Below are 19,461 nucleotides of genomic sequence, written 5' to 3'. Positions count from 1 at the left end.
TTACATTTCCTTCGAGCTTGATTTAATTGTTTACGGTCTAGAGGAAAGTAACCTACCTTCATATCTTTCATCTTCATAAACATTTTTTGGCTTAAACTGTTTTAAAATATTTTATTTTATTCTCATTGCACGAAATAAAAATAACATAAGAGTAATAGGAAACAATGAAATATCAAATGGTGCGCAAAGGCGTTCTTATCGCTTATAGCAATCTCTCACATACAACCTTTGATGAAAGAAGTTTTGTAAGAGAACAGAAATATATTAAAACCACGTATAAATATCACTATAATATTACATAATACATTATTTAGAATTATTGTTGTAGTGTCCTTATTTTTAATGAGATATTATTTATAATAAAGATTAATCAATAAGGTATACTTTCTTTCATTCAAATAATGTTCCACCACATATGGACTTGTTTGAATTTTATAATTCTTAAATCCTTTTAAATAAAAAATACACAACAGCACACTACCCAAAGCGAAAAATGAGTAAAAAACACAATTGCTAATAAATAAAACTTTTTTTATAATGCCTAAGTGAAAAATCTACTAAACCAATTAACATAAAACTTATACCAGAAGATGCAGCGCGTTTCGAAGGTTTTAGTATAATTATAATATAATAAGTAGCTACGCTTCGCAGTTTCAAGCGCTTTAAATATAGACTATTGACGTGACAAGAGTGAATTTCATGTTCTTGTAATAAATAAAAGAAAACTATGTTTTTCAAAATTTTAATTTCATATTAAATATACATGATTTATTTTATATTATATATAATGATTATAACAATTCATTAAATATAAATTATTTTCCTGTGGGTACATGATATTTTAAAACTATAATCGAATTTTAACGTGCTTTTTATTTACTTTATTATATAAATTTTAACCTACGCCTAATTGAGATCCTGTCATTGAGCAAAAGTTGTTCTTTTTGTTTTATACAAATAGAGAGGCACATTAGCAAATAGGCCTCAGGCGCTGTTAGAAATATTAAGCATTCCTTGCATCGCTAATGCGCCACCAACCTTAGGATCTCTTACAAGAGGCTGGCTCTCTTACAAGAATTGCTGTTTGGCAGTATATGTAGTGATTGGTACCTACCGGACAGATTTTTATAGTTATTTCACTAGGATAATCTATTGGGAAGGTTTAACATGCAATAACAAATTATTAAGATGTAAATTAAAAAAAATGTAATTTTTTTGTACTAAAATAATCTGTAAATGATTATAATAACATGTATGAAATAATTATGACTATATCATGTAAACTTTTTTTATGTATTAAATAAATTAATTTAGGCGCTCTCGTATAATTCTTGATCCGTCCGAGTTTTGACTGTGACGTCACTTCGACCAATCGTTATTGCGGGCGACTCTTTTGCTATACAATCAGTTAATGTCCCACTGCTGGTCTAAGGCCTCCTCTCCCTTTTGAGGAGAAGGTTTGGAGCTTATTCCATCATGCTTCTCCAATGCGGATTGGTAGAATACACATGTGGCAGAATTTCAATGAAATTAGACACTTGCAGGTTGCCTTACGATGTTTTCCTTCACCGTCAAGCACGAGATGAATTATAAACAAAAAAGCCACGATCATCGGTTAAGATTCACGCGTTCTAACCACTAGGCCATCTCGGCTTTTTGAGATACGCGCGTTGATAATTTTGTATTTATTTTATCCCTCTTTGTGATTTGACGCCCCAAATACGTTCTTTCACTTATAATAATATTAGAACGATTATTAATAAATAATTTTATGCTGAAATAATAGCAGTATTTTCTCGTAGACGTGTTTATTTTAATCTTTTGTTAATGCAGATTGATCATAACTGTGAAAGGCAATAAGTCTTCATGTAGAGATACTAGTGCTTTCCGTTTTCGGTAAAAGATAATATCGATATAGAATATAATATACATTTCCTACATTTTAATTTTTCATACACAATTCGGACGCGATAGTTACGACACAGAGCCACGGCATATTATTGTAAATTTGCTTGTGATGAAAGTGTAAATAAAATTAACAATCTCGAATGTGAAGGATGCAAACATACTATAGCATTGGTCCTTTTTTTATGTTAAAGGGGGTCAAACCAGCAGGAGGCTCGCCTGATAGAAAGTGATTACCACTGTTCAAGGATACCGGAGTACTTGCAGGTGCGTTGCCGGCCTTTAAGGAATGAGTAGGCTCTTTTTTTTGAAGGTCATAATGGTTCGAAAAAGTCGCCGGGAAATATGGTTCCGCGGAGTAGCTGTACGAGGCAGGAAATGCTTTAAAAATAGCGTTTTAGTAGTTGATTTCCAGGCATCAAGATTGAACACCTGGGTTTAATTACAATTTCGTCGTGAGATAGCAGCACTGAGCACTTTCTATCGACTGTATCACGGCGAGTGCTCTGAGGAATTATTCTCTCTAATTCCTGCTTCCCCCTTCCTTCTTAAGTCCACACGAGCTGGTTCTCGATGTCACCGCCTAACTGTGACATCAATTCCATCGCGAACAAAGAAATTTGGCAACTCCTTTCTTTGTCGCACTTCCAAAAAATGGAATTCCTTACCAGCTCACGTGTTCCCCTCCTCCTCTTACAACCCGGGTTCCTTCAAAGGAGGCGTGAAGAGGTAACTTGCGGGCCGGCAAGGCGAAGGCGGCTAGTGCTGAACGTTTTTCCCGTCTGTACTGGCCGTCGTCGCGTTTGGACTCTACTACCACTTACCATCAGGTGGAGTAGAGTCATGTGCCCTCCCGGCGAATATAAAAAAAAATCGAAACAGTTCCTCAGAGCATTCCCCGTAAAAGACGCGATAGAAGATGCAAAGTGCTATCTCTCCCGCCCAGAGGTAACAGCAGTTCTCCATGTGGGGCTGAATTTTAGGCGAGGAGCTGACGTGAAGTACTGTCTTAACTTGTTGAGCAAACAAAGCTTTTAGTCTAATTGAGCTTCACCTTCCAATAGACCGCGGAACCTAACGTCCCGATACTGGATTTGGCAACGAGGTGGTGGTGGTGGTATTTGGTATTCTCAAAATGGGATATGACAAAAGATGATATTTTAGATGTCATAGCGAAAACTTGTGTCGTATTCGGGTTGAGTTGTACCAAGTTTGGTTGACCCCAATCTCAGATTTTGGTTAATAATCACTTGTGATTTCAGACACAAGTTTATACTTATCGACCTGTTACCGACAAATTTTAGCGCGGCCGGTGTATAAGGAATTACCAATTTTAATTCAGAGCATGCACCGTCGACGACGACCTTGATGGTCCGATCTGGCAAAACTGGTAATCCAGTTGCATTATTTCCTGGGAAGCCCAATCAAAGGCTTTTTTTATGTACAGACAAACTTCTAAATTTGTTGTAGTCGAGTCCAAGAGGTGGCCACCTGGCTCAACTGCGTCAGCTTATCGGTTAGGTAAACTAGAAGATCACCGGTGGTAGCATTACATTTAATTTAATACTGTAACATAGTGATTCAAAAGTGCCCTTATAAGCCTATTTGAATAAAGAATTATTTGATGTCATTTGTATCATACGTACTATATTAGAATACGTATTTGACTTTTAAAGAAACATAATATGGTAAATTAACGTTGAAATGCATTTTTCATCGATACAAACTCTTATGACAACACTATCGGTGTTCAACGTATCAAGGCCGTATTACGAACATTCTGAATTATATTTATAGTAAACTATAACTACACTGTAAAAATAAAATGTTTGATCCTCAAACTAAAAACATATAAATACGACAAATTTGACTACTAAGGTACTTGCATTAACTAAGGACTTGTGTTTATTGAAAATATATTTATATCAATATATATATATATATGGAAAAAATATTTTTCCTGAGTTCTATTTGTAGAAATAGTATGCTATGGTACCGTATAGTAAATATATGAAAGTTTTTTGTATACTAACCGAAATAGAAATAAAATCAAAAATAACGCGAAAATACAGGCGAAATTGTATGGGCGAGCGAACGACGTCGGGCGATGTGACGTCACGCGTCGATCGGTCGCTCCAGAAAAGAATTTAAGAACTCGTAACTTTAAAAAATTGTAAAAAAAAATCTGCAGATATTTAACTGGTGGTAGGGCTTTGTGCAAGCTCGTCTGGGTAAGTACCAGCCACTCATCAGATATTCTACCGTAAAACAGCAGTACTTGATATTGTTGTGTTCCGGTTTGAAGGGTGAGTGAGCCAGTGTAATAACAGGCACAAGGGACATAAAATCTTAGTTCCCAAGGTTGGTGGCGCATTGGCTATGTAAGCGATGGTTGACATTTCTTACAATGCCAATGTCTAAGGGCGTTTGGTGACCACTTACCATCAGGTGGCCTATATGCTCGTCCGCCGTCCTATTCTAAAAAAAAAATTCATGCAGGTATAAAAAACATTCGCCAATCTTTTTTATATTTTAAATACGATTTTTGAGATTATAAAACAATAAGCTCATCTTCCTAATTACCAATTTTTTGGTACAGACACGGAAATACAAATTGTTTATTTTGATAATAACGGTAATTAAAATAAAATTCATATTAATTTTTAAACACATGATATATTTTAACACCATAGAGATTTATTTCTTATTTATTCTAATCTGTTATGGACAATCTTTAGCATGATTTATATAAGTTATCGTTTTTAATCTGTATATAGGGGATGCATTTTTTAAGTGTCTTCGGATGACCAAATCAGAAACTTAAAGGAGTAATTTTCTTCAATAATTTAAGGGGCCGATATTTATGGAAACTAAAACTTATTCTAACAAGGAATTATATTTCTGTCTTCATTTATTGTAAATACCTAGATTTACTGGTAAATAGTGTTATTCACGGTATGGGTATGGGGTAAAGTTAATACTGACTGCCTCGTTGGTCTAGTGGCTTGATGTAAGGCCAATCAATCAATCCCCAGGTCGGGCCAATAAAAAGTTATTGGGTTTTTCTATCAGAAAAATTCTCAGTAGCAGCCCGGAGTCTGGAAGTTGGAAGTGTGTACACTCCCGTGCCTTGAAAAGCACGTTAAGCCGTTGGGCCTGCGCCTGAACTCTTTCCGGTCGTGTCGGATTGCCGTCCCATCGGATTATGAGAGTTAGAAAATAGAGAGTGCACCTGTGTTTGCGCACACACTTGTGCACTATAATATCTCCTGCGTAGTTGGCTAATCTCTCTTGAGATTGGCCGCCGTGGCCGAAATCGGTCTGGAGGACATTATTATTATTACAAGGTTAATACATAATAATAATAATAAATGTATGTATGTGTGTAAGTAACCATGAATTAGATTTTAGCGACAATATTAAGTGGTGTAATAAATAATACACGTTACGATTATTTAAAAAAATATTAGAGTTGCATTTCTAGCTAATAAACAAAATTGTTAATTTAAAAAAAAAAGTATATTTCTTTAACACTGTTGGTCAGACAACTGAAGAGCATTTTCAAGTCATTGAGTTAAGAGCGCGAGTTATGTAGAAGACATACAAAATAAGCCGCTATTTATTTAAAAAAAAAACCTAACAAAGCAATATTAGCTTTTGAGCATTTTTCGATATTACTCGTTTAGTTTAGGGCTTGGTCATGCAGACATTTCGAAAAAATCACAAAAACCAGTTATATACATTCTTATAATGATTTATAGGTTATATACACGAAAACGAACAATCGGAGAAGCTAGCTCGAGAGCTCCGCTATATTTATACACTACAAACAGTTCTTGATAAATATATATTTATTTATAATACAAAACTATTCCACTTAATTACATATATATATCCACGTTACGGAATATTTTCGCGAACCATAGTGACTACCATAGATTATTCAAGATCTCGACCAATGACATCGCGTCAATTCAAGGTCGAAGTTGTTTATTGGACTAAACTTCTCCTGCGGTTATACGTGGAACAGGCAAACATCTGTCATGGTCTACAGTCCATAACTGATGTTGTTTATATTATGCTATAAAATAATCTCATGTTTAAAACTTCTCGATAAATGTTTATGCGGCAACACGATTGAGTTCAGAAGTATTGTCTCGGCTGGAACGAATACACCGGCACCTGGAAAAAAAACAAGTCAATAAAGAGTCCAGATGGCCTGGAACGCGTGAATCTTAACCGATGAACGTGGGTTCAAACCCGGGCAAGCACCTCTGAATTTTCACGTGCTTAATTTCTATTTATAATTCATCTCGTGCTTTTCGGTGAAGGAAAACATCGTGAGGAAACCTGCATGTGTCTAATTTCATCGAAATTCTGCCACATGTGTATTCCACCAACCCGCATTGGAGCAGCGTGGTTGGATAAGCTCCAAACCTTCTCCTCAAAAAGGGAGAGGAGGCCTTAGCCCAGCAGTGGGACATTAACAGGCTGTTACTGTATATAAAAAGTAGCCTTCCTTGGGTTCAATGGTTCAGTCGTGGGAGCGTAACTGACATACAGAGTTACAATCGCATATATAATATTAGTATAGATTGTACTCACCTAGTATACTTATAGACGGGTTAAGTCTCCCGTCGTTGTTGAAGAGCGGAGTGTTGTCCATCTTAGCGAAGGGCTTGTTGGGGTCCGGGTCAGATGGGGTCCCTTCCACACGTGACCACTCGCCTACCGACGCCTCTTGACCAACTGCGGAGAAATTATACAAAAATACAAAGATTATAAATATGTCCGGAGAATTTCAAACAAATAAAATGTAAGGTTAAAGTTTGTACTATAAAGAGGAAGATAGATTAAAGCTCAACAAACCTTTACAACGCAACCTCACTAAACACTTAAAAATTTAATATATCTTTATTTAAAATAAAACACTGTGCTTGCTGTGGTCTCCTTTAATTGAAGGAGCACACATATTTTAAAATATTATTCCAAGATGTAATGTACTCGTAAGTGTGTATCCTTTGTTGGAGATCCTTAATAAATAAATAAATACTGTAATAATTATACTTCCTGAGTAGTATATTAATTTCGCAGACATTAAAAACGCTTTTTATCTAATCTATAAGAATGCCCAATGACGTCACATTTATTTATTCATAAGGTTTATTTTTCTGTCGTTTGTTACGTGGAATATAAATACAAACAGCTTACCAACGGAATACATGATGAGGGTGTGTTCGTGTATTGTCGCGTTGTTTAATATTATAGATTCTTTGATTCTAACACCCGCCTTCACGGTCACTCCTGCGCCGATCGACACGTTCGGTCCGATCTATTGGAAACAAATGTATTAAATGTATTGTCAAATTCAGTGACGTTGAAAGGAACGACACAATAACAGCTATTGTTTCAGTGTGTATTATACTGTTAGTCTATTTATTAAGTCACATATTGGCACATTTTTTTTTTAAATTGGTCACCAACCAACACCAATCAATTTGATGGTAAGTGGTCACCAACGCCCATAGACATTGGCATGCAAATGTTAACCATCGCTTCATCACCAATGCGCCACCAACCTTGGGAACTAAGATGTTTTGTCCCTTGTGCCTGCTATTACACTGGCTGGCCGGCTCACTCAAACCGGAACACAACAATACCCAGTACTGCTGTTTTGCGGTAGAATATCTGATGAGTGGGTGGTAGTTACCCAGACGAGCTTGCACAAAGCTCTACCACCAGTAAAACCATGTGTAGAAATATTTAATCTGTACCATTCATTAATTACAGATGATTAAAACCTGTTTGTTTGTTACCTTATAATACAGATTTGACACCGTAAGATATATTTCTAGGCATTACCAATGCGCTAAAAATCTTGGAAACTGAGATGTTATGTCCCTTGTGACTTTAGATACACTGGCTCACTTAGCCTTCAAACTTTTTTTTTTGTTGGAAATAAATAACTCATAAGATTTATTTTTTCATTTTGACTAAAAATAAAAAGATCACTGTTAAACAAATATAAACTTATTCAATGAATTATTAAGTGTAAACTTTAATTAAGCTATTACCACAGCAGTACTGTCCACCACGGCGGTGGGGTGGACGAACACATCAGGGAGGATGTTGCAGGGCGCGTGGGTGAGCCGATCTCGATGCAATTCAAGGTAGTGACGATTCGCGTATATCGCTGAACCGGCAGTTTTCACTTGTGACCACCAATTTGTTACCTAAATATATATTTAATTTTATTATGCGTAAAAAGCAACATTTCAACTATATTAACGAAAATTATCCGAAAATTTAATAATAATAAATTAATTCTAAATACTATTAAAAATAAAAGGAAATTCCCGCTTCATTACGAACCGGTGCTAGATTTTTTGACATTCAATATATAGTATAGCTTTAAAACAATTTAATGCTAAAAAGCCGAGATGGCCTAGTGGTAAGAACGCGTGAATCTTAACCGATGATCGTGGGTTCAAACCCGGGCAAGCACCACTGAATTTTCATGTGCTTAATTTGTGTTTATAATTCATCTCGTGCTTTAACGGTGAAGGAAAACATCGTGAGGAAACCTGCATGTGTCTAATTTCATTGAAATTCTGCCACATGTGTATTCTACCATCCCGCATTGGAGCAGCGTGGTGGAATAAGCTCCAAACCTTCTCCTCAAAAAGGGAGAGGAGGCCTTAGCCCAGCAGTGGGACATTAAGAGGCTGTTATTGTACTGTACTGTAATGCTATTAGCAAGATACAATATGAATATGAATATAAAATAATAGCTTAAGTTTTGATCGAACTCACATAATGAAAAAAATCACAATGAGAATGCTAAAGAGATTTAATCACTAACCTGGATTGCATATAATTTGTTCGTCCCAGCGAGCGATGCCAGAACGTCTTGTTCCCAGGACATGTAGCCAGGGTGGGCGCTGCCTTGGCCATTGCCACTAGAACGAATATATAAAAATTGTTTATGGTAATTGCTATAAATATAAACACTAAAATAAGAAATATAAAATCAAAATAAAATTTAGAAATTAAAATTTGGATGACTGGAACTGCCTTTATAAGCAGTCGCGTAAAGGCCTCGTCACCTCGCAGTTAACTGTTGACAGTTGTCAAGAGAACGTCAGCTGCCATTTTTTTTCTCATTTAATTTTTTTTATTGAAAGAGTGATAAAATGTAATAACGCTTGTAGTAATACTGTAGTTACTCTTTTTCATTAATATACATATAATACACTTTTCTTAAACTTAAAAGCCGAGATGGCCTAGTGGTAAGTTCGCGTGAATCTTAACCGATAATCGTGGGTTCAAACCCGGGCAAGCACCACTGAATTTTCATGTGCTTAATTTGTGATTATAATTCATCTCGTGCTTGACGGTGAAGGAAAACATCGTGAGGAAACCTGCATGTGTCTAATTTCACTGAAATTCTGCCACATGTGTATACCACCAACCCGCATTGGAGCAGCGTGGTGGAATAAGCTCCAAACCTTCTCCTCAAAAAGAGGTGCGGAGGCCTTTAGCCCAGCAGTGGGACATTCACAGGCTGTTACGGTTACGGTACACTTTTCTTTCTTTTTTCTTTTCATTAATATACAATTATATACTTACAACCACAGTCGGAGTTAAGACAAATAAGTTGAAATTAAATTGACGAGATATTATTGGACGAAATCTAAAAAAATCTATGGTATTCATTATGGAGTCAAGTGGAAAATATGGCGCTTTGAATGACGGAGATTACTATTTTCCGATAATAGTCGGCCTACGGTTTCGATTCATAAGGATGAAGTCCAAAAAATTAACCTAGAATTATTATTGACTTAATTAATTTAATTCATACTTGTAAAATCCATCCTGTTTCCTTTGAAACGCATCAGCCATGGTGTGAAAAACTTGTAACGAGCACACGTAAACCCCACAGTTGATCAATGTGGATATATAGCTGTTCGGCTTTTCCACATAATGTGTAACGGCCTTTGTGTTGGGCTCACGAACCATACAGCCATAGTGTACAGATTGCTGACGAGTCGCTTCTGTTCCCATTATTGTGACCTTGAAATATTAAAACGATGATTTAATCTAGTATAACCAGTGGAAGGAAAAAGACCTTCTCCTCAAATAGGGAGAGGAGGCCTTAGCCCAGCAGTGGGACATTTACAGGCTGTTACTTTAAGGAAAGAGACACATAGATAAGTAACCAAATAGGACAGTTTATAAGAAATCTAGTGAGTTGTAATCTATCGAAAGTTCGATTATAATATTATTGCAATATTATCCGGAGATATAAATGTAAGGAAGAGATTTTTTTTAAATAGATAGCAAGTCAAGTAATTGGACCACCTGATGGTGACCATCGACCATAAACATTGGCACTCAGAAATTTTTAACCATTCCTTACATAATTACAACCAGAATCAGGACAAACAGACATGTCCATGCACACAAATGTCTGCCCTGAGTGGGAATCGAACCCACAATCTTCGGCATTAAAGGCAATTATCTACCAAACACACCAATAGGCTTGTCTTGGTTGGCAGAGCATTGACAATATTCTGGCATCTTTGATGTTAATTTTAATTTCAAAACATATACTGCTGCTGACTTGCTTGTATGGAATCTAACAAACAAGTTAGCCAAGTAAAAAGTAAAGTGTCTATAAGGTTAAAAAACAGTTTTCATATTCTCAAGATATTGATAATCATAGAAACTAAATTGCTGTGACACCTTTTATAGTTAAATAAAAGTTCTTACTATAGCAGTTGATTTTTCTTCATGAAATTCCCACAATTCCTTAAGTGGGAAGTCTGCACAGACATCACCATTGAGGAGAAAGAATGCGGTAGGATTTCCCGCTCGAATTTGGTCCCGGAAGTGGTAGAGTCCACCTCCAGTGCCGAGAGGAGTGAATTCTTGAAGATATCTATCGATTGAATTAAAATTCAGATCATTTATATACCTATTTATACACATATATGTATATATAATTGTTGTATATGTATATATATATAATTGTTGTATACAAAAAGCAATACAATAAAACTGCAAATAAACTATGTGAGTATTGTAATTTAAAGAGACAAATATATTCATTATCTTAAATAATTGCTGTGATTCCAGCAGAGTACAATAGAATCTCATTTCAACCCATTGATGTTTTGAATCAATTATTAGATTGAATCAATTACTTTTGCCATCTTAGTGTGAAGGGATAAATTTACCAAAAATCCAAAGTATGTTTGCCAACAGGTAAGTAGCCGTCATAGAAAAAAGGACAAGTGAATGCTGATTTTGATGTAGATCTTACATATTATAGTATTATATACTTATTACAGTTGCATCATTGTCTAAGTTTAAACCCTTCTTTTTAAGTTGCCTAGGAAAGGAGCCTATTGGGATAGAGATCTTACATTTTTTTCTAAGCTTCAGTCCTTCTTTTGAAGTTATCGATGCAAGGAGGTATTACATTAGAACATTTTTTCTTACACCTCAGCCGTTTTATTTGAGTTGCCTACGTAAGGAGGCTATTGGGAATGAGGCCTTACCGTGGAAAATTTACAAGCTCATATTTTACTATAGCAATATAATATGTACCTTATTATAACATGATATTCCTTCTGCATTTCACTAACAAACGGAGTCATAGTTGTTGTGGTATATGAACCAATTATGAGAATCTCTCTACAATCTTTGAGTTTCGTACATGCTGCTATATGATGTTGTATCAATGGCAGACCGGCTATGGGGAACAATGGTTTCGGTGTATCAAGAGATAGAGGACGAAATCTTGTTCCTGGAAAGAAATTAATTAATACTGAATATCTTTTCATTCAACTGAAAAAAATAACTAACAAAACCTCTTTTGTACTACACACTATTTCTGAGCATTTTTCTGTACTATCACGTGTCATAAAAAAAGGATATAAGCATAACCAGCCATACATATAAACATTGTTTAGTTAAACACTGATATCCCTTTTTCTGTCATCATTGTGTTTTACAAGTAAAAGAAGAAGACACAGTATTGTTTGATTTATAAATAAAGCGATAGCTTTATATCGGTAAAGCTGATAATCTGTAATGAAGTTTATGTTGTATGATTATTAAATTTAAGATACAATTGGTATATCAAGTTTATATAATTTATAATTTATTTTGTTTAGTTGGCATTTTCTAAACTCAAAGTAGTATTTTATAAAACCTGTGACCAGTAATCAACGCCTACTCTAATGATAAAATTATGATGCTATATGGATTAACACAAGAATTACTTATAGTTATAATAATAAACAATACAAGGAATTGATATGGCACTGATAAAAGCCGGTGACGTCCAACATTATAAAAGTGTTACCTTTTTGTGGTCCACCAATAAGTATCACAGCTTTTAACATGTTTGAAGAGTACTTTAAACTATTCTTAAAAACAGTAGTACAAGGTAAACTAATTATTAACAAATTATTAAAAAAAAAATATTAACGAAATATAAACACTAACTATTGCTCCCAATGGATGTTAGCAAACAACTACAGATTTAACAGATAACAGAAACAGATTAAACATATTATGTACACGTCAGATACTAACAGCGATACGTAGCATACGCTGTGACAATAATTATTGGAAATGTAAAACAATTCATTTTCCGAATATTTCTTTTTGAATACATAATGGTGTATTTGGCAATTCCCATACCGGTACCGTGTCGATACCGTGGACCGTATTAAAAGTTACAATAAACTCTAAATACCTTCTACATATTCGTTTTTTAAATTTAAATGTATATTAAATTAAGTTCTTTCATTTATAAAATAAGATTATTGTAATCATTAGAAACATTAAATAGCAAAAATTTTCATTTGTTTTTTATTCGGGAGTTAAAAATATTTATGGAGCAACAATAAATTCTTATTTTATGAATACTATACTGCATATAATATTGCAATTTGCAGGCACTGACAAATAACTCAAGTTGATCTAGAAAAACCAAAATAGTAAGATCGCAATCGCATAAAATAATTGACAGTAGTAAATAAAGTAGCTCTAACTAATGGCAACATTTTAATAATATAGTGGCAAACACAATTTAATTTCAATTTTAAAATTATCTCTTTCTTTATAATATTTTTTAGTCTGACGACTATATATTTTATACTATAATATTTTTTAGTCTGATGATGTTACATTATAAAATTTATTTTGTATTATTTTACTCAAAACAATTATTACAATTAACAAAAACATTAAAATTAATGGTGAAATGGAGAAAAAGTGCTAAGAAATATAAATTTATTTGCTTGTTAACAAATTATAACTATAAAGAACAAAAAACAATTAAAAGAAGAAGAAGGTAACAAGTATTTTACAATAAAACAAAACTATAATAATTATTAACGACATTAACTCGTAGACAGAGAAACTAACTTTGTTTCTCTGTCTACACATTAACCAGACATTTTATAAGTACTTACATAGGTAACAGTTACGAGTAAGAACGAACGAATGGAGGTAAATATTATTTATTTCATTGGTAAGGAAATTGGGATCGTCGTTATGGACAGTTTGCAGGTATTATTTGTATTGGAAATTTCTGTTCTGTAAAATTTATGTCTGCGCCTAAATCTTTTAAAGACAGAAAAAAAACATTTAGAAAAATAGTACCTTGCAATATTATTGTAAATTAAAAATAAATAACATTATTTTTTCAGTCAAGTTTGGATTTAAACTGGACAATTTTAAGAAATATTGTTATTTATACCTAAATCATGCAATTATGAGATGGAATAATTAAGAGATTCTTGAAAAAACACCCAAAAAACGTGGGAGATTACGCGCGAAAAGATCGCTTAGCGTGATATATATATTGTATGATAACATTTGTTTATACCATTTAGAAAAAGTAAATGGGGGAATACCTTATTTATGTCAGTAAAAACAAAACGACAAAACTAAATAATACCTTTAATGATTACAGTTCCAAATCTTTATTTTTGTCTTAATTATACATTACCGCCTCATTTATTTTAAGCTATGTACAGTAATTTTTGTACAATGTAAAATTAAAAAAAAAAAAACATATTACGCATTATAAATTTATAGAAAAAACACGCCGTGTAAAAGATTGTCCTGTGGCATTGTTCAATTCATATAAATTAAATTATATAAAATGAAAAATGCGAAAGTTATTGAAAGGTTCATAATTATAAATTTAGATTTGTATTTCCAAAAAAGTTACTCTATATACGTGGGATATTTAATGGACGTAACAATAAGAGGATTGGTTTTAAATTAAATTTAATATAAACTAATCACATCGAATAATCGCACATCAACAACAATAATCACATAAAATGGAACAAAAACTTATTCAGTATAAATGTATTCAACAAACTACAAATTAACGTAGTTTTTGAAATAACTTATAATTAAAAAAAGTTGTTAATAAATAAAATAAATATTCCTTTTTAGGGAATTAATATTTCTATTTACAACTCCAACTAAGCGTACAGCTTGTTTTAGATTTTGTCCGATGCCGACTTGTGTTAGAGTGAAGACCAAAAAAACGTAGTGTAAGTGTAAGTGTAAGTACGATTTATAAAAGGTGGCAGATACGGGATGAATGCGGACTACCCGAGATCGGGATGGTTGGCGTTCTATGGGGGAGGCTTTCGTCCAGCAGTAGATGGCAAAAGGCTATAAAATAATATATATAAATGTCAAATACGCGCCTCGGATATATAAGGGAAAAGAAAGCGGTGATGGACAGGGAGCAAGCATAACGGTATTGGAAAACGTGATATCGTTTGCCGTACGAGTCGTTCTTACCCCCAAGGTTCTCGCGGATTTATATTTATGTGAAATATAGGGTATATTTCACATAAATATAAATCCGTGAGAAATCATCGTGTCCGGAGTTTTACTGCCACACGCCATGTTTTACTAGCTTATTTAGATATTCGCCAATGATAACAGAGGAATAGAAGAGGAAGGCGGACGAGCATATGGGCCACCTGATGGTAAGTGGTCACCAACGCCCATAGACATTGGCATTGTAAGAAATGTTAACCATCGCTTACATCACCAATGCGCCACCAACCTTGGGGACTAAGATGTTATGTCCCTTGTGCCTGTAATTATACTGGCTCACTCACCCTTCAAACCGAAACAGAACAATACCAAGTACTGCTATTTTGCGATAGAATATCTGATGAGTGGGTGGTACCTACCCAGACGAGCTTGCACAAAGCTCTACCACCAGTAAAACATGTTGGTTTTTCTTGCATAATTAATTACATTTGTGAATAAATGGCACACAACCGAGCGAGGCATATCATTTAAAAACAATTCTACGGCGGTGGCGGTGCAATGGGTGTGTGGGTATTTAGTTAAGTAAATGCACTTGGTTTTGTTCTCAATTCTAATATCCGATGTGCATAAAATCGACACGAATAAAACCACAGGACATAATTACTTATTTTGAAAGAAAGTGCTGCACGTAAATATCCCACAGTTACCCAAGTACTTGTCTCCTATTTGAAGAAAAGGTGCCTACTTCTGATGGAGGAAGCTCGGGTTGGTAGATAATTATTTCTTAAACAAAAGTTAAATTCAGTGCCCATGATGATGTACCTTTGGTCGCGGTGGCCAGGACATAATATTATAATACACACAGTGCAGAATCACGAAGCACAATGCAAGTGTACTTTCTATTCTCTCACTCTAATAATCCGATGGTACCCGACACCATTACGTAATCATTGTCGTTTAACTGTTTCCCTATTCTACTAAAACAACGATTCATTTGCTGTTTGATCGAATTTGGATCGGAATAGAATCGGCAACGTATCGTAACCGTTATAAATAATTAGAACTTTCCCTGTTTTTTACGTAGGGCTATGTACAGTACCTGACTTTTACTTTAAAATCTGACTTAAAACATAATGAAATGTGACTTATGGTTGATATAGTGTGCAGTTAGCACACTACACAGCACTCTCAAGAGAGTTTATCCAACTGCAAAGGATATTACAGTACACAAGTGTGTGTTCCCTCATTATCAGAAAAACCCAATAATTTCATATTGGTGATAATGAGGTACATTCCAAGCGTCCACTGCTTTTGCCTTAAAGTTTGACACAATTTTCACTACATTAAGAAAAACAATTTATTATTATTCAAAATGTTTTATACTCCAAATATGATAATCATTTGTTTCGTTCTTATCTCAATTTAAATTATAAATAAATTCCAAATATTATGCCTATGCTTACTCGACACACTCACATAAAAAAATAAAATTCTACTATTAAAGTTTTGCCATTTACATACAACCTTCATCGATATTTGAAAAAAATACGTAATATTATGCAATTCATAATAGTTATTAGATATTTTAAAACGAAATCCATATAACATGAATGATTTTTTATCAGCCGATTGTGGAGCAAGAGAGGGTGATTATTAGAACTTTATTTTTATTTAAGCTTATGTCGCCTTAGTAAAAATGTAATACAAAAAATAATAATGTTTACTTTTCTAGAACAAGTGAATTAAAATAGAACCCAATAGAAAATAAAAGTCACCTACCGAAATAGTTCACTATAATTTTTTTTCATTACAATACGAAATCGACATTTTTCGAATCAATTTAATTATAGATGCAAGAATTTGATTATAAATGGGAAAAATCACAGCAATCCGGTTCATCACAGCTAATGTTTATGAACACATGCACTTGACCCGCTATTGTGTGTTCGCTGCGCATGTGTGCAGCCTCTTGTTGATCCTTTTTTTTTTATTCCAACATGAGTACAATACTTCCGCCTATTATGTTTACCTTGATAATGTTCTTTTTTAAATGAGGAATATGATTTAGATCTTATTCTAATAAAATAAAACAATAAACAAAATAAATATGACCGCAATAATTTTCAGTCATATAATAATATCCTGGGACATTTATTCACACAAGGCCATCTGATCCCAAGCTTAGCAGAGTTCGTACTATAACCAAACAACTCATATACTACATATACTACTTTTCTTTTGTAAATACATACTTATATAGATAATTACACCCAGGCTCAGGACAAAATGTCCGTCCTGGTTGGGAATCGAACCCACGACCTGCGGCGCGAGAGGCAAGTGTCTAGCAACCACGCCAACCGGCTCGTCTAATAAAAAAATAAACATTATTTTTACATTTGTCTTTGAAACACTTATAGATTACCAGTAAATCTGGATTCGAGCAAATTTCTATGAAGCGCTAATTGTAAGAAACATCAGATAGACACAGGTATATATGTATCTCAAGTTTGACTCCACTTCAAATACATATTTATTATCAGCGACAATTTAACAAAAATAGATGCAGTTTGTAGGTCTTAGAAAGCAATTTGCTTGATTACAATTATTGTCGTAAGAGTTTTGTGACATTGTTTTCTTAAGCGATTTTTAATTTGCGTTGATAATCAACGAGCTAACTAATTAAATAATAAAAACGTATTGAAATCGCTTTTTTAAAATGCTGATTTGTCTAACCATAAGTCTGTTTTACCCAGTATGATGTAAAACATATACATATGAATTTGATCACTTAGAATTATTGTTAATATATTATATATATAATATTTTTCATACGTTTTCGTCTTTGTACAGACAATTTCCTCAATCCGTTTTCAACTTAGACTAAGCCTGCAATTTTACCTATTTCTTTAATAAAACGTTATTTCGTCTTCTTCAAAGTTTTTGATAAAATTACTTTAATATTTATTTATTTTTAAACGAATTGTACACCTACCTAATATAAATATTTTAAATGTATCTGCTTTCGAAAGAGTCCATAATTAAAAATTTGGAACATTTAAAAAAATACTATGTCATTATAAGCTATTACTAAACTGAATAGTACCAAGAAGTAATTCAGATAATTATTTAAATCAATTGTCGGAATGAGGAACGCAATACAAATGAGCGAATGTTTTTTACCATCTTCCATTCATCTACCGTCGCAAGTCAGTATGAAGGAAGACGCAGCAGTGATTGGGTGAATTTTGTTAAATCTGTGACAAATTAAAAAAAAAGTTAGAACGCAAAATGAATTTTCTAATTTCAAAATTCATGTGGCAGAATGGGACACGAATAAATCAGTATATATTTGCGATTATCAGTAAGTTCTATTTTTTTTTTAAATAAGCTTAATAATTGACATCTGTTTTCTAACCTTTTTTTATTTAGATATTTTTATAAAAGATATTTCCTACTGAAATAAGTTAGCTTAGGTTTAATTATTTATGAAACAGCGCGACTTTAGATTTTTTTTACCCATGTATTCATTTGACGGTATAAAACTGAGATTATCGAAGCAAAATTTTAACGGCAAAAACAAATTTTAATAAATTAAATAAAACAAGTGCAGTTAAAATAATGTTTCAAACATTTTTAAGCTATATGCATAATTATTTTATAAATTATGGTTCGTTTGATATGTAATAATTATATGTGTTAGCTTAAAATTAGTATTTAATTTGAACTATACTAATCAAGTATATTTTATCAAGTAATCTTCAATGCTTTGCAGGTTTTTATCTGAAATATAAGTAAACTTAAATCTTTGAAATACTATAAAGTTTATACCAATTTCATATTATTACTTTAATACTAGCCGAAAGAAAGCTACATTAACAAATCGTTACAATAAGTGTCACCATTTACATTAGTGTAAAATTACTACGAATTTCGAAGATTAAGAAATAACGAACGTAATATATTAACGACGTCTTGGTAATAATTAATTAAGGTATTTTAATTGATGTTAATTAATCGTTAATATCATAATTATACCATATTATTAATGTTGTTTATGTCTATTTTTATAGGTTCTCTATTCTCTTGGTTATCGCAATTGTATAAATAATAGTCGCAATGAAATTAAATAGTACCTACTTGGGCGACCGAGCTTTGATTGTTTTTTTTTTTGCGAAAACTTGCGTTTTTCCAGAAGGACAAGTAAAGTTGCATATTTAGTATAATACAAAAATTAAATAGGCAAGGAAAAACAGAAATGTGTTTAAAATAAGAATTAGAACAAACTTTTATCGAGGATTTGAAAGGTCACGAATTGTTTTTGTTTTGAGTAATTTGAACATGTATAATAATTTTAGCATGATTTATAGATTTTTTTTATTTAATCAAGAAGTAAAGTAACAGCCTGTAATTGTCCCACTGCTGAGCCACGGACTCTTTTTTTTTGGGGATGGTTTGGAGCTTATTCCACCAAGCTACTAAAATCGTGGGTACAACACGTAGCAGATTCTCATCCGAAACATACAAGTTTCCTCACGATGTTGTCCTTCACCGCTGAGTATGTGATGAATTATAAACGTAACATCACTTACAGTACTGGGCTAAGGCGTCCTCTCCCTTTTGAGGAGAAGCTTTGGAGCTTATTCCACCAAGCTGTTCCAATGCGGGCAGGTAGAATAAACATATGGCAGAATTTCAATGAAATTAGACACATGCAGGTTTCCTCACGATGTT

At 33.5% G+C, this 19,461-nt stretch overlaps 2 protein-coding genes across 3 annotated transcripts in view; one reads left to right on the top strand and one right to left on the bottom strand.

Annotated features, from left to right (window-relative positions):
* Positions 1-4,550: 4,550 nt before the first annotated feature.
* On the bottom strand, positions 4,551-12,436 carry LOC126777224 (mannose-1-phosphate guanyltransferase alpha-A). The gene is made up of 9 exons (XM_050500209.1): positions 12,278-12,436; positions 11,518-11,716; positions 10,678-10,846; positions 9,767-9,978; positions 8,768-8,864; positions 7,980-8,138; positions 7,117-7,237; positions 6,511-6,654; positions 4,551-6,087 (listed from the first exon to the last, which is right to left on the bottom strand). The coding sequence occupies exons 1-9, from the start codon at positions 12,315-12,317 to the stop codon at positions 5,987-5,989; spliced, it is 1,242 nt and encodes a 413-aa protein (XP_050356166.1). The 5' UTR covers positions 12,318-12,436; the 3' UTR covers positions 4,551-5,986.
* A 5,506-nt stretch (positions 12,437-17,942) lies between these two features.
* Positions 17,943-19,461, top strand: part of LOC126777209 (facilitated trehalose transporter Tret1-like) — a 30,474-nt gene continuing 28,955 nt past the window's right edge. Inside the window, exon 1 of one of the 2 annotated variants that reach the window (XM_050500189.1) lies at positions 17,943-18,091. In XM_050500189.1, coding sequence (XP_050356146.1) covers positions 18,019-18,091 — 73 coding nt within the window. In that variant the 5' untranslated portion in view covers positions 17,943-18,018. The remainder of the gene's footprint in view (positions 18,092-19,461) is intronic. The other variant, XM_050500187.1, reaches the window with a different exon arrangement.

Source organism: Nymphalis io, chromosome 22, assembly GCF_905147045.1.
Source record: "Nymphalis io chromosome 22, ilAglIoxx1.1, whole genome shotgun sequence".
Taxonomy (NCBI): Eukaryota; Metazoa; Arthropoda; class Insecta; order Lepidoptera; family Nymphalidae; genus Nymphalis; species Nymphalis io.
The sequence above is the reverse complement of the archived record's forward strand: the minus strand, read 5'-3'. Positions and strand labels throughout refer to the sequence as shown.